Below are 16,277 nucleotides of genomic sequence, written 5' to 3'. Positions count from 1 at the left end.
GATTGAGGTTATTTTTGCTGCGTCCCTGTGTTCTTGTCTTCAACAAATCAATTTATATTAAACAGCCTACCGGTTGGTTGATCATTGTAGTCTACTCCTTCTCATTTATCCATTCCATATTGCATTGATTAGAAATCTCACTTGCTACACATGGAGCCTCTGACGGTAGTACTGTTTTGATTGACCAACAATAACAAGCTACACACGTGAAAAGTCTGTAGGCTACCGGTACATTTTTTTTGTTGTATTATAAAAATAAAATGGGGCACACTTACAAGAACTATCATAAAACAGTTGTTTTACAGATACAGTACAGATTTTACTGAGTTACAGATCATATAAGGAAATCAGTCAAAGGTGAATTTGTCTCCCAGTATGTTGGCTAGGAGACAACCAGGTTTCCTTAAGAATTTTTCCTGTGTTTAGCTCTATTCCGTTTCTCTTTATCTCCCCCAAAAACTCCCTTGTCCTTGCCGATGACAAGCATGAACATAACATGAAGCAGCCAACACCCTGCTTGAAAACATGAAGGGTGGTCCTCAGTGATGTGTTGTGTGGAATTTGCTCCAAACATAACGCTTTGTATTCAGGACAAAGTTTCATTTCTTAGCAAACATTTTTTGCAGTTTTACTTCAGTGCCTCGCAAATAGGATGCATGTTATTATGTACAGGCTTACTTCTTTTCAAGCTGTCATTTAGGAAGGTATTGTGGAGTAACTACAATGTTGTTGATCTATGCTCAGTTTTCTCCTTTAACGGTGATGGTTCTGTCAGAATATGTTACTGTTCGACATCAGGGATCCTATGGGAAGGAGAATGGCAACAGACTGGTACAAGTCAACAGGACAGCTGTGAGTTGGGGAGTAGTGCGGAACTTGGGCAGAGGTCAGGTCAGATGAAGTGAGGGAGTTCTGTCAAGCAACAGAGGTGTATTGCTGTTCAGATGTGTAAGGAGACTCAGCAGAGGAGAAAGGGTTAAATACCAGCACTTGTGTAAATAAACTTGGTCTGAGCTTTTCATAGTTGTCCGTGAGTTTTTTTACTAATTAGAACCTAAAAGCCATTAAACGCAGTAACTGTTTTAAAGTCACCATTGGCTTCATGGTGAAATCCCTGAGCGATTTCCTTCCTCTCTGACACCTGAGTTAGGAAGGACGCCTGTATCTATCTAGTGACTGGGTGAACTGATACACCATCAAAACAGTAAGTAATAACTCCAACATGCTCAAAGGGATATTCAATGTCTGCTTTTTATATTTTTACCCATCTACCAATAGGTGCCCTTCTTTGCGGGTCATTGGAAAACCTCCCTGGTCTTTGTTTGAAATTCACTGCTCGACTGAGGGAACTTACAGATAATTGTATGTGTGGGGTACAGAGATGGGGACGTTATTCACAAGTCATGATAAACACTATAATTGCACACATGTTAAGCACATTTTTATTTCTGAACTTATTTAGGCTTGGGGTTGAATACTTAACTCAAGACATTACAGCTTTTCATTTTTAATACATTTGTAAAAATGTCCAATATCATAATTCCACTTTGACATTATGGCGTATTGGGTGTAGGCCAGCGACACAATCTCGATTTAATCCATTTTAAATTCAGGCTTTAACAACGAAATGTGTGTGGGGGGAAAATCAAGGAGTGTGAATACTGTCTGAAGCCACTGCATTAGATATATTAAATAAGATTTCAGAGGAAATACAGTAGCTGCTGCTAACTTAAATATCGCCCAGACATAATGTTATCTTGACACTGACAACATTGTAAAGGAACAGAATCGTAATTGTAGTAGAATTTGAGATTTCCCTGGTGACTTCCCCCAGTGTGGCTGACTAGCTGTTCAGTCTAGTGGGCTGGGTAGCACAGTTGTGTGATAGGGAATGTGGGATGGAATGCCTGGTGGTGTTGTGTTGGTCTGTGGACACCGGAAAGATTACAAAAGACCATATTTCTCAGAGGGGTTGTCTTCCCCAGCATGAAAGTCACATGCAGGCAGACAGACAGACTCACCCAGAAAAGGAAGTTGAATGTGAATAGGAGGTACTTCAGACAGACGGTCCCACATGTTTCCTTCTTCTCGTCGTACGCTGTTGGTGGTGCCCCCATGCTGCAGGAGAAAGAGAGAGGTGGATTTGAAAATGTTCAAACAGTTAAACCTTGAATCTGTTGTTTCTTTTTGGGCCAGTTTCCCCAGACACAGAGTAATCCTATTTTTGCTATCACAGTACGTTCTGGCAATTCTCAAATAAAAACTTTATTGGAGTAAGGATGTTTAACATGCTTTTTACATTCGTATCACAAACCACTATTGAGAAAATCCATTTTTTGACATATACAGGCCTCCTTTAAGGCCCTATGATCCGTGAGCCATACATGGTAGGAACAACATCTTGGTGTCATTATACTCCTTATAGTGTGCTCTAAAATATGGGGTATGTTTATACTACGAAATAAAACATGTTAAATAAGATTTATTCAATGTAAAAAATATGATTATTAAGAGCTCAAAAGTGAACTTTTTGATTTAGCTTATTTTTAGATAATGTCTTAAAATATTTTTTAACATTCTGCCCTAATATAAACAACAATATTAATTTTTCATGGGAAGTTGACTTTATTTACAATATGATTTAATTAGACATACACATTTTTGATAATAATATATGAAAAGTCAGCAATGGGCTTTAAACCCATTGGTGTTCCAAATAAGCCCACCTCTTAATAATCTATTTTAATTCATTTCCAAATGTTCAAAACTTAAACTGACATTTCTTATGTACAATTAGATTATATTCTAAAGCTACTTAGAATATCGTGAAAGTAGCACTCATAACAGGATCCAATCGTATCCACAGAGATCAATGTGAACTTATCCTTTTGTTCTTGCCAACCAGTACACATCTGATTCAACCAATGATAGACTTCAATTAAGAAATTATTAGTTGAATTGGGTGTTATTGCTTGGTAAAAATTAAAAATAATCTGAAAAAAAAATAAACTTTCTGGATAAGAAGCCATACACCAAGACCATAACACACACACACACATTTCTATGAATTAACTGAGAGCTCATTCACATTTGCTGCACTGCTATTTTAGTTAATTAGTTCAACTTGACTTCCCTAAAGCCTATGAGAAGAATGTTTAAAATCTCCCTCTCAACTGTTGTATTACAAAGGAATAAAAACAGAAACACCTGTGTGAATGATGACAATATAACAATGCCCCCAACCGAAGGTGCACGTGCAGTCACACAATAGTCATCTTCTTGTCCCTCGTTTGTTTGCATTTTTCTCCACCACTTGTCGGTCTTCTATCCCTGATCGAATTATTCTCTCTCTGCATCAACTACTACCTGTCCACTCCAAACGTTATGGAGTACAGAAGTTTCTAGAAGTTTCTAATTGTTCCTAATCTTGGCAGATGGCTAGATGCATACTTAAATCTTAACAAAAATTAATGTATGCTTGTGTTCATTAAAATATTAGGGATATCAAAACACTATCCCAATGATTCAATGCAAACTGGGCTTAAAGGGTAAGTTGCCTCAAACACACTTCTGGGCCCTTTATAAACACTTGCACGGACATTTGTCAGTAACGCTACCCCAGACAGTTTTTAGGTTTCTGTATTTTTAAAACGTGTGACAAACAACGTCTATTTATCGTAACATAAACAACCACTGGTGTCTCTGCATTGAACTGCAAAATAAATGTGTTTAAAGTAAAATGTAAAAAATAAAAGAAATACTTTGTTCTAGCGCAAAGCTCTTCCATATTGCCTGTAATCCATTGATACGCTGCTTCGTGGTTCTAAGATTGATGATTAGAAGAGGCGGGACGAAGGAGCGTCTTACTATTAGACTTCAAGAAAAGAAGCCAAGACAACAGGAAGTAAACAAAGTAACTAATAGCTAGGCTAGTGGTTTCCGATCTCTGAAGTAAAGTAATAGGGGAATAGTAGTCAAGTCTGAGTCACTTTAGGGAAGTAAGTAAGCAGAATATCTGGCCAAAATGAGGTGCATTGTATCCAGGCGCAATAACATCCCATTTTCACTCTTTTCCTGTCCGCGATAGAGCTTTGTGTCAGGCATAGCTGCAGTCCATCCAGCATCTTGATTATGGTGTAGATACGAACTCTGAAGTGATCCAACAGCTGCAGTTGTCCGTGTGCAGTGATCACTTTAAATCTTGGGACCGGTTGAAACCGGGTTCTGTTCCCAACTGAGCCAATTGATCAGTTCACTAATTGCCTAAATTCAATTTCAGCAATTTCCAAACGCCTGAAGGTACCACGTTCATCTGTACAAACAATAGTACGCAAGTATAAACACCATGGGACCACGCAGCAGTCATACTGCTCAGGAAGGAGACGTGCTCTGTCTCCTAGAGATGAACGTACATTGGTGCGTAAAGTGCAAATCAATCCCAGAACAACAGCAAAGGACCTTGTTAAGATGCTGGAGGAAACAGGTACAAAGGTATCGATATCCACAGTAAAAACGAGTCTTATATCGACATAACCTGAAAGGCCGCTCAGCAGGGAAGAAGCCACTGCTCCAAAACCGCCATTAAAAAAGCCAGACTACGGTTTGCAACTGCACATTGGGACAAGATCGTACTTTTTGGAGAAATGTCATCTGATCTGATGAAACAAAAATAGAACTGTTTGGCCATAATGACCATCGTTATGTTTGGAGAGAAAAGGAAGGCTTGCAAGCCAAAGAACACCATCCCAACTGTGAAGAACGGGGGTGGCAGCATCATGTTGTGGGGGTGCTTTCCTGCAGGAGGGACTGGTGCACTTCACAAAATAGATGGCATCATGAAGCTGGAAAATGATGTGGATATATTGAAGCAACATCCCAAGACATCAGTTAGGAAGTTAAAGCTTGGTTGCAAATGGGTCTTCCAAATGGACAATGACCCCAAGCATACTTACAAAGTTCTGGCAAAATGGCTTAAGGACAACAAAGTCAAGGTATTGGAATGGCCATCACAAAGCCCTGACCTCAAGCCCATAGAACATTTGTGGGCAGAACTGAAAAATCATGTGCGAGGCCTACAAACCTGACTCCGTTACACCAGCTGTATCAGGAGGAATGGGCCAAAATTCACCCAACTTATAGTGGGAAGCTTGTGAAAAGCTACCTGAAACATTTGACCCAAGTTAAACAAAAAACGTGGTTCGAGGCTCCGTATTGAGGGTGTGACGCAATTGCGGAGCCTCCGGAGGCATGCAAAGGCCAAATTGAGCTCCGTACCACATCGCCGTGCGCCTCCCGCTCCGCATTGATATGATTGTTTGACGGTAGGTGGGGGCGGGAGGTCCTGTATAAACACAAACTCACCTTCTTGACAACATCTCTGCACTGCTCCGAAGTGCAAGACGTATGAATACCGTGACATCTGCCTAGGACGCATCACCGTAAATGCTGCACGGCCAAAGCAGACGTTAGATTGACCATACAGCACCTTTAACTCATCGGTCAAGTCTAGACCTGCCCTCTCCCCCTCCTCCGTCTGTCTCTCCCACACACACAGGCCGCACCAGAGTGTACTAGTCAAAGCTTTCTGTAATACAAATATAAGAGCCTTCTCTACTGTAATTTCACTGCCTTCTCTACACCACTCGTGCGCACACAGACACAAATGCAAGACAGCCTTCTCGGAGCCTAATGTAACAGGCTACTGCCAGCCAGCATAGGGAAGAGGTTACAAAGCAAACAACAGCTGTGGAATGAAGACGCATTTGCATTGTGCTGTACTGAGCTGTTTGAATGGGCTTACATTCACTATAACACTGAGCACAGCAGCATCATGCGTTCTCATGTTGCATGATCCGACCATTACCGTCTTTTACTGTGAGAGTGCATACTTCATTCATGTGACCAATAATTGATTTGGATTTATTTGATAAAAGGTCATATCTATAACATTATCTCTCTATATACGAGATCAAAAGTTGGCCTGAACATATATAGTCAACACCCCAATGAGTTACACGCTTAGTCATTGAGTTCATTTGTGTCTGTGGATGTCCTTTCAGTTGGGTTGAGGAGCATAAAACCAGTGAGATCATACAGAGTTTATATCCACAGGCAAAAGGAGGGCATGGTCACCAAAAAATACGTAAAAGTTTTTTTTAAAGTCACACATGGCCCACAAAGATGATGCGGGCATGAATAGGACTTGCTGACATCAACATCCCTATCACACTTGTGTGTCTCCAAAACCAAAATGTTAATACATACAGTAGCCAAAGCTATATCTGGTGGAATAACTTTTCTGGCATCTAATATAGAGAACTCCATACCCAGCAACTTATTAAGTAAGCACACCATGCTTACATTTGGCATTAGCAGACAATGTAGAGTACGTCATCAAGCATTCGTGGTTTTACAGTGTGTGTAGGCCTGTATTTGTGTGGGGGTCAGTTGACTGAACCTGCCCTGTGTCTGTTGACCATCTGTTAGGGTGGACCCCTTTAGTGTGTCCCTGTCAATTAAATTCAAACAAACCTTTGACAGGAACTCATTCTTGTATTATGTACATAAATGGTGCAGCTGAGTAAAGAAAACAAATGTATACAGGAGGAGGACAATGCACTAAAGAGGTCCAACTTAAAATTCCAAATCTGAGACATACAAAAATCAAAATGCTCTTTCAATACACAGGGTTCAAAACACTGAGAACGACCATGAATGTTCAAATTTTGAACACTGAAATCCCCCTTTTTCCTTCAAATCTTAATTGAGCCGACCGCTCAATACAAGACCGCTGGCAAGCAGAAATACCCCCAGACACACCACACCTGTATGAAATAGGCTCCCAACTTACCCCCCATGAGTAATCACTGACTTCTCTCCTGTGCATGACAGATCATTCAAGTATTTGAAGGCATTGAACCCTTCCAGTTCCAGACATGTTTAGGACTTGACAGAAGAAAACCATGTTCCTTCACATTCGCATACTTTTATATTGGCTATAGGCCTATACGTGTTTAGTCAAACTATTATTAATTAGATGATAAATAAAAGACATTCAAATAATTAATATATAGGTTTTGGGGTATTTTGCAAACGACTGGCATATTAAGAAATGGCGCTGAAGGAGATGACTGACGTTTTACAATCCAGTAACCAATTGTGCATGTTTTTTTGCGTTATATGTGACTTATTTTGTACATAATGTTTCTGCCAACGTGTCTTATGACCGAAAAGAGCTTCTAGAAATCAGAACAGCGAGCAACATTCACAAGGCCGCAGGGCCATATGGCTTATCATGCGCTGACCAACTGTCTTCAGTGACATTTTCAACCTCTCCCTGTCTGAGTCTGTAATACCAACATGTTTCAAGCAGACCACCATAGTGTTATTGGGCACAGGGACTAAGGTAACATGCCTAAATGACTACCAACCTGTAGCACTCACGTCTGTAGCTATGAAGTGCTTTGAAAGGCTGGTAATGGCTCACAACAACATTATCCCAGAAACCCTAGACCCACTCCAATTTGCATATCGCCCCAACAGATCCACAGATGATGCAATCTCTATTGCACTCCACACTGCCCTTTCACACCTGGACAAAAGGAACACCTATGTGAGAATACTATTAATTGACTACAGCTCAGCATTCAACACCATAGTGCCCTCAAAGCTCATCACTAAGCCAAGGACCCTGGGACTAAACAACTCCCTTTGCCACTGGATCCTGGACTTCCTGACGGGCCGCTCCCACGTGGTAAGGTTAGGTAACAACGCATCCGCCACACTGATCCTCAACACAGGAGCCCCACAGGGGTGTGTGCTCAGTCCCCTCCTGTACTCCATGTTCACTCATGAACGCACGGCCAGGCACGACTCCAACACCATCATTAAGTTTGCTGATGACACAACAGCCTGATCAATGACAACGACTAGACAGCCTATAGGGAGGTCAAAGACTTGGCCATGTGGTGCCAGGACAACAACCGCTCCCTCAAGGTGATCAAAACAAAGGAGATGATTGGTATTTATAGCGGATTTTGAAAAGGCATTTGATAAAGTAAGCCTGGATTTGATTTATAAATGCCTGAAGTTTTTCAATTTCAGTAATTATCTTATAAAATGGGTAAAAATAATGTATAGCAACCCCAGTTGTAAAATAGTCAATAACGGCTCCTTCTCCGAGAGTTTTGGATTGTCAAGAGGAGTTAAACGAGGTTGTCCACTGTCACCATATCTATTCATATCTATTGCCTTTGTGCAGATTGCCATGTCTCATTTTCGATTAATTGAAAATTATACTTTTTTCTAAGTATCTGTCATTTTCAAACAAGCATTGCAGAGCTAGCTACAATTTCAATTTCATCCCCCTGAAAAGATACAACAAATATTACAACAAATATTATGGCTGAACTCAAATAGCTGTATTTATGGGAAATATGTTTGAAAAGGGTATTTTGTTCTTAAATTATATTGTAAATTGTAATGGTAAAGTTATGTCCTTCATGGAATTGTACAGGAAGGTCTGCTCAATCCAAGAGTACAACCAATTGATTACAGCATTGCCCCAGAAATGGAGGAGGCAGGTGGCAGCGGGAGGTGGTAGGGAACTGGTCTGTCTGCCCAATATAAAGGATCAAAACTGGCGGAGGAATAAAATTAGCATAAATAGGAAAGTATACCAGTTTCATTTGAGGACCAGGATGTTGACAACTGTGCCATACAGATGACAAAATAGTTGGGAAGAGATATTTGATGTACCGATTCCATGGTCCAGGGTGTATGAGTTGATATATAAAACAACGCAAGATTCAAGACTTGTGCTTTTCAGCTAAAATTATTATATAGAATTCTTTCCACCAACAAAATGTTGAATATTTGGGGCATAAAATCATCGAAGCTCTGTAGATTTTGTTGTGAGGATACAAAATCAATAAACCATTTATTTTGGTATTGCCTTCAGGTAGCTGTTTCTGTTTCAGGTATGGCTGAAAATAGCATTGATCTAAAATTGATCCTAGAAATAGTACTGTTAGGAGATCTGGAGAGACCGGGTCAGTCAATTACTAATATACTAAATCTTAATAATAATATGTGATAGCATAGTTGAATGGTATGTGTTGCGTAGAAACACAAAGTGGGTGGCCAGCAGAGATAGATGGGATGGGCTGAGGGAAGCTGAGGGTTGGTATGTGGAATTGGAGACAAGTGGGAGTAGAGTTGCTGTGTGAAAGCTAGAGAATGATGAAGGGGGAAAAAAGTCTAAATAAAACATAATAAAAGTACATTTGAATGACACTAAGTGGCAGTGTTTTTACAACGAATGCCGGTTTGCCTGAGGCTGATGCCGTACAGGTGTTTGTACACATGCATATACACACACACACACACACACACATTCAAATAAACACATACAAGAACACACACATGTAATAGTGCCAGACATGCACAAACATATAAAGTAGGCATTGCTGTTATGATTTCAGTTGTCCTTGATATCCTTTGTTTTAAATGTATTATTTTTTTGCATTGTTGTTGCTGTTTTCTTCTGTCTTTTCCTTTTTTCTCTTTAGTTCATTCTCTTAGTTGTTGGTACATTGGGGAGTTCTTGGGGGTGGAGAATGGAATGAATTGGAGTTTTTCTGGTTGGGGGGGCTGTGGTAGGTGTCTCGAATGGTTGAGGGAGAACTTTTGGGGAACTGTGGGGGGAGGGGGTCTTGGAGGGTTCGGGCTTCACAAGATTGTGATCATGGAAAAGGAAACTATGACATTTATTTTATATCACTATCATGCACACACACCCTCACACATAAGGATGGCTCTGTTGCGCAAAGACTGATACAGTGCCTTGCGAAAGTATTCGGCCCCCTTGAACTTTGCGACCTTTTGCCACATTTCAGGCTTCAAACATAAAGATATAAAACTGTATTTTTTTGTGAAGAATCAACAACAAGTGGGACACAATCATGAAGTGGAATTACATTTATTGTATATATCAGACTTTTTTAACAAATCAAAAACTGAAAAATTGGGCGTGCAAAAAGAATACTTCAACGACGAGATTTTAGTTATGAATTGTGTATTTACCCCCAAGAAACAAAAAAATCTTACACTTTGACATTAGTGTTTTGCGTAGATAGTTGACAAAAAAAAGACAATAATATACATTTTAATCCCACTTTGTAACAAATTAAATGAAAAGAATTCCAAAGGGTGTGAATACTTTTGCATGGCACTGTATGTAACCATACAAAATGTGAGCCAAGGTTTGAAATAACGAAATGTTTTAGTCAAATATTATATCTGTTCGGGCTTCTTGCGGTCAATTTGCAGTCTACGAATTATTTACAATTATATGCTCCGCCCATAGAGGGAGTAAAATGTAGGCAAGCAATAAACATTTCAGAACAACTACTAGTCGAATAAGACATGGGGGAGATTTTGTAAAGAGATTTATTTATAGACTAAATACACTTGAAACAAATAGCCAAACCGAAAATTGCAGACATTACTAGTGCCTCCCCCGCGATCAAACAGCCATAAAAAAAAATGAAACGCAGCATAATCATTGACAGCTGCCTTGAAGGACACACACAACATGCTTTCTGCTACGAAGATCAGTGAAATGTAGGCTAAACTGACAACGGAGTGAAGAGCGGAAATCTCCACTAACAAGCAAGTCTGGCAGGGGGAGATTTAGTTGATGATCCCTGTTCTAAAGAATATTTGTCGTACCTAATCACAGCAGTTGACTGCGTAACTCCGATTCACAAATAATATATAATTACTGTGTTCCTGTGAACTAACCTAGCCTACATGCTAACGTTAGCTAGACAATCACTTTCCCGCAGTAATACGTTCAAATTGACATTTAAACCCTGCTTGGTATCACTAAAATAATAAATAAATAGGCTGCTTTATAATCCAAAACGGAACGTTTAAATTACACTTTTCTGTGAATTGCAACATTGTGGCTGTCGAACATGTTAATGTTTTACAAAGTAACAAGCTTGAAGCTGCTGCTCCGTACCTACCTGCGGCTGTGTTGTTACAAGTAGCAAGGCGTTGATGTATCCAAAATAATAGATAGAGACGTTTAAAACTATATTTTTTCAGGGATTCCTTCAATTGTCCAAACCAAAGCGAAAAATGCTAAACTTGTGAGTAGCTAGTCCACTGGAGTCTGTGACTGCACAGTAGGTCGTGTCGACTCCACCCCAATCACCTTGCTTTTTTTCTGCCCTGAGGCAGTTCTGTTCCTGGTTGCTGCTTTGCGAACGGGGAACGGATTTTTTAAACGTATTGCCAAACAAAAAATATTGATTTCAAAGTTGAACAAACCATAGGCTACAACTCTATGCACAAGGACTACTTTTAATAATGTTAACTGTAAATGCTAATATTTACTGGAAGAGCTGTGCGCTCTATTCTGTGTGTTCCCGTTTTTTCTCGAAAACTCTGTTAAATATCTGCTCTGAATTAAGATTCAAGGATGTCTGCAGAAATAATGGGGTGTCCTCTGGCTATGACATGACACATTGACTTTGAAAAATATCTATTTTGCTTATTGAACTATATAGTAAGTGAACTGGATTTTCACCAAGTAACATAATTGAGGTAACTGAATTTCATCATGTGTCCCTGATTTATAATACACAGAAATGCATAGTTATGAATATGAATGTCATTCTCTTAATGGTGATGTATCCTAAATAGGTACACAAATGTAAAAATATGCAATATCCTCCTTTGCATGTTTGGGTATTATTCTACACACTGGTTATTATTTAAGTTTGGACATCCAAGAACAGCAAAGTAGAGTACAGTGTGTCTCTTCATAAACACATTGTGAAGGAAATCACAACCTTTTTCTCACCTGATATAGAATGCCTCATGGTAAACTGCAGACCCTTTAATCTACCAAGAGAGTTGTCATCCATATTCATCAAGGCTGTATACATCCCTCCACAAGCCAACACCACTTTGGCACTCAACGAACTGCATGGGGCCGTAAACAAACAAGAAACCGCTCACCCAGAAGCAGTGTTTCTGGTGGGCGGAGACTTTAATGCCGGGAGTCAAATCTATTCTACCTCACTTTTACCAACAAGTCTCCTGCGCCATTTGGGGCACTAAAACTCTAGACCACTTTTATTGTACCCACAGAAACGCTTATAAGGCCCTTTCTCCTCCTCCCTTCAGCAAATCTGACCATGATTATATTCTCCTGCTTCCTGTTTACAAACAAAAGCTCAATTAGGAAATATCAGTGATGCGCTCAATACAGAAGTGGTCCGATGAACTAAAAACCATGGAATACAGGCAATATCCGCGCGGGGCTAAACGCTACGATCTCCGACATCAAAAGGACAAATATAGGAGGAACGTGGAATTCTATTACACTGGCTCCGATGGTCGTCGTATGTGACAGAGCTTGCAGACTAAAATGGATTACAAAGAGAAACCTGGCCGTGAGATGCCCAGTGATGCAGAACTCTCAAATTAACTAAATGCCTTTCATGCTTGACACAAAGGATACAACACTGAGTGTTGTGTGAAAGCCACTGCATTCCGGATGACTGTTTGATCTCACTCTCCATGACCAATGTGAGTACATCTTTCAAACCGGTTCCGTGGCAGACGGAATACCAGGGTGCGTTTTCAAAGTGTAACCGATGTGAACTGGCTAGCTAGTTAGCGGTGGTGCGCGCTAATAGCGTTTCGATCGGTGACGTCACTCGCTCTGAGACCCACAAAGTATCATTACCCATCGCTCCACAAAAGCCACGGCCCTTGCAGAGCAAGGGGAACCACTACTTCAAGGTCTCAGAGCAAGTGATGTCACTGATTGAAACACTATTAGCGCGCACCACCGCTAACTAGCTAGCCAGTTCACATCGGTTACACAATACGCTAATAGCGTTTCAATCGGTGACATCACTCACTCTGAGGCCTTGAAGTAGTTGTTCCCCTTGCTCTGCAAGTGCCGCGGCTTTTGTGAAGCGATGGGTAACGATGCTTCGTGGGTGACTGTTGTTGATGTGTGCAGAGGGTCCCTGGTTCGAGCCCAGTTAGGGGCAAGGAGAGGGACCGAAGGTGTACTGTTACATTGATGCTGTTGACCCGGATCACTGGTTGCTGTGGAAAAGGAGGAGGTCAAAAGGGGGGTGAGTGTAACCTATGTGAAATGGCTAACTAGTTAGCGGTGGTGCGCGCTAATAGCGTTTCAATCGGTGACATCACTTGCTCTGAGACCTTGAAGTAGTGGTTCCCCTTGCTCTGCAAGGGCCGCGGCTTTTGTGGAGCGATGGGTAACGATGCTTCGTGGGTGACTGTTGTTGATGTGTGTAGAGGGTCCCTGGTTTGAGCCCAGTTAGGGGCGAGGAGAGGGACGGAAGCAATACTGTTACAAAAGCATGTGCAGACCAGCTGGCAAATGTCTTCAAGGACATTTTCAATCTCCCCTATCTCCCCTAATTCCAGCATGTTTCAAGCTGACCACCATTGTCCCTGTTCCTAAGAACTCCAAGGTAACCTGCCTAAATGACTATCACCCTGTAGCACTCACATCTATTATTATGAAGTGCTTTGAAAGGCTGGTCATAATACCATCAACCCAGACACCCTGGACCCACACCAATTCCCATACCATCCCATTAGATCCCCAGATGACGCAATCTCAATTGCACTTCACACTGCCCTCTCCCACCTGGACAAGAGGGGAAATAACTATGTGAGACTGCTGTTCATAGACTTCAGCTCAGTGTTCAACACCATAGTCCCCTCCAAGCTCATCACCAACCTGGGCAACATGTGACTGAATAACTGAATCCTGGACTTCCTGACTGCATGGACCAGGTGGTGAAGATAGGCACCAGCACATCCGCCACCCTGACTCTCAACACGGGGGCCCCTCAAGGGTGTGTGCTCAGTCCCCTCCTGTACTCCCTGTTCACCCACGACTGCGTGGCCACGCACGACTCCAACACCATCATCAAGTTTGCTGACGACACGACAGTGGTAGGCCTGACCACCATCCACATCGACATCGACAGGGCTGTAGTGGAGCTGATCGAGAGCTTTACGTTTTTTATTGTCCACATCACTAAGGACTTAACATGGTCCACAAACACACCCGCCCAGTCGTGAAGAAGGCTCAACAACTCCTCTTCCCCCTCAGGAGGCTGAAAGGTTTTGGCATGGGACACCGGATACTCCACAAGTTTTACAGCTGCACCATTGAGAGCATTTTGACTGGCTGCATCACAGCTTGGTATGGCAAATATACCACTCTCAACCGCAAAGAGCTACAGAGGGGGATGCAGACAGCCCAGTATATCACTGGGGCCGAGCTCCCTGCCATCCAGGACCTCTGTATCAGCCGGTGTCAGAGGAAGGTCCGAAAAATTGCCGAAGACGCTAGCCAGCCAAGCCATATACTGTTCACTCTGCTACCGTCCAGCAAACAGTACCATAGCATCGGCTCACGGACCAAGATCCTCCGAGACAGCTTCTGCCCCCAAGCCATAAGACTGCTAAATAGCCAAACCTCAAATACCTCATACCCCTGCACATTGATCTGGTACTGGTACTCCCTGTATATACATTAAACAAAAATATAAACGCGACATGCAACAATTTCAAAGATTTTACTGAGTTACAGATCATATAAGGAACTCAGTCAAATTAAATAAACTCACTAGGCCCTAATCTATGGATTTCACAGTACTGGTAATACAGATATGCATCTGTTGTTCACAAATACCTTTTAAAAAAAGGTAGGGGCGTGGATCAGAAAACCAGTCAGTGTCTGGTGTGATCACCATTTGCCTCATGCAGCACGACACCTCTCCTTCACATAGAGTTGATCAGGCTGTTGATTGTGGCCTGTGGAATGTTTTCCCTCTCCTCTTCAATGGCTGTACGAAGTTGATGGAAATTGGCGGTAACTGGAACACGCTGTGGTACACGTCGATCCAGAGCATTCCAAATATGCTCAATGGGTGACATGTCTGGTAAGTATGCTGGCCATAGAAGAACTGGGATATTTTCAGGTTCCAGGAATTGTGTACATATCCTTGCAACATTTATTATTATTATTATTATCATACTGAAACATGAGGTGATGATGGCGGATGAATGGCACGACAATGGGCCTCAGGATCTCATCACGGTATCTCTGTGCATTCAAATTGCCATCGATAAAATGCAATTGTGTTCGATGTCCGTAGTTTATGCCTGCCCATGCCATAATCACACCGCCACCATGGGACACTCTGCTCACAACGTTGACATCAGCAAACCACTCGCCCACACAACCCCCAGTACAGTTGAAACCGGGATTCATCCAAGAAGAGCACACTTCTGTGGCATTGTTTTGTGTGACAAAACTGCAGTTTTTAGAGTGGCCTTTTATTGTCCCCAGCACAAGGTGCACCTCCATAATGGTCATGCTGTTTAATCAGTTTCTCGATATGCCACAGCTGTCAGGTGGATGGATTATCTTGGCAAAGGAGAAATGCTCTTTTTGTGTGTATGGAACATTTCTGGGATCTATTATTTCAGCTCATGAAACATAGGACCAACGCTTTACATCTTGATTTATATGTTTGTTCACTGTAGCTCAATTTTTCTTTTCATTATTATTTTTTAAGTCTGCATCATTGGGAAGGGTTAGTAAGAACGCATTTCACGGATAAGTCTACACCCGTTGTATTCAGCGCATGTGAGAAATACATTTTGATTTGATTAGTACAGCACAGAACAGTACAGTAGAGTTCCGTACAATACAGTACATAATAGTGTACTCAACTCCAGTGTGCTCTGCTGTGTACTGTACTGAACTCTACTCTATTGTACTGAAATAGACTCTACTTTTCTTTACTGAACTCTACATCGCAGTATTTTACTGTACTGTGCTGTCCAAACTTGTGAATCCAACTGTGGTTTGTGACTACTATGATTTCCCATTGTAGCCAATTTAACTGCAGATATTCCCTTACAGATTTGTCAGAAATGTGATTACCGATTTGGTTTGAGTTTTCATCACTAATTGATATCCGTAAAAACACTATAACTACTTGATAGTTCTACCTTTACTTGTTATTTCTGTGAACTTTCATTATCCTGTTTCTTATTTTTTATACAATTTCTAAAATTTCTAAACCAGATTTTTCTCTGTAATTATGGGGTATTGTGTGTAGATTGATGAGGGGGGTACTGAATTTTAGAACAAGACTGTAATGTAAGAAAATGTGGAAAAAGGGAAGGAGTTTGAATAC

The 16,277-nt window shown here is 41.3% G+C and overlaps 1 protein-coding gene across 1 annotated transcript in view; it reads right to left on the bottom strand.

Annotated features, from left to right (window-relative positions):
• LOC115113468 (CD151 antigen-like) overlaps positions 1-11,249 on the bottom strand; it is a 65,327-nt gene extending 54,078 nt beyond the window's left edge. Inside the window, exons 1-2 of the mRNA XM_029641151.2 lie at positions 11,031-11,249; positions 2,022-2,118 (exon numbers count right to left, since the gene is read on the bottom strand). Of these exons, the coding sequence (XP_029497011.2) occupies positions 2,022-2,117 (96 nt within the window). The 5' untranslated portion in view covers position 2,118; positions 11,031-11,249. The remainder of the gene's footprint in view (positions 1-2,021; positions 2,119-11,030) is intronic.
• Positions 11,250-16,277: the final 5,028 nt, after the last annotated feature.

The sequence above is a fragment of the Oncorhynchus nerka genome, linkage group LG28, assembly GCF_034236695.1.
Source record: "Oncorhynchus nerka isolate Pitt River linkage group LG28, Oner_Uvic_2.0, whole genome shotgun sequence".
Lineage (NCBI taxonomy): Eukaryota > Metazoa > Chordata > Actinopteri > Salmoniformes > Salmonidae > Oncorhynchus > Oncorhynchus nerka.
Note: the sequence above shows the minus strand (reverse complement) of the source record. Positions and strands in the feature narration are given on the sequence as shown.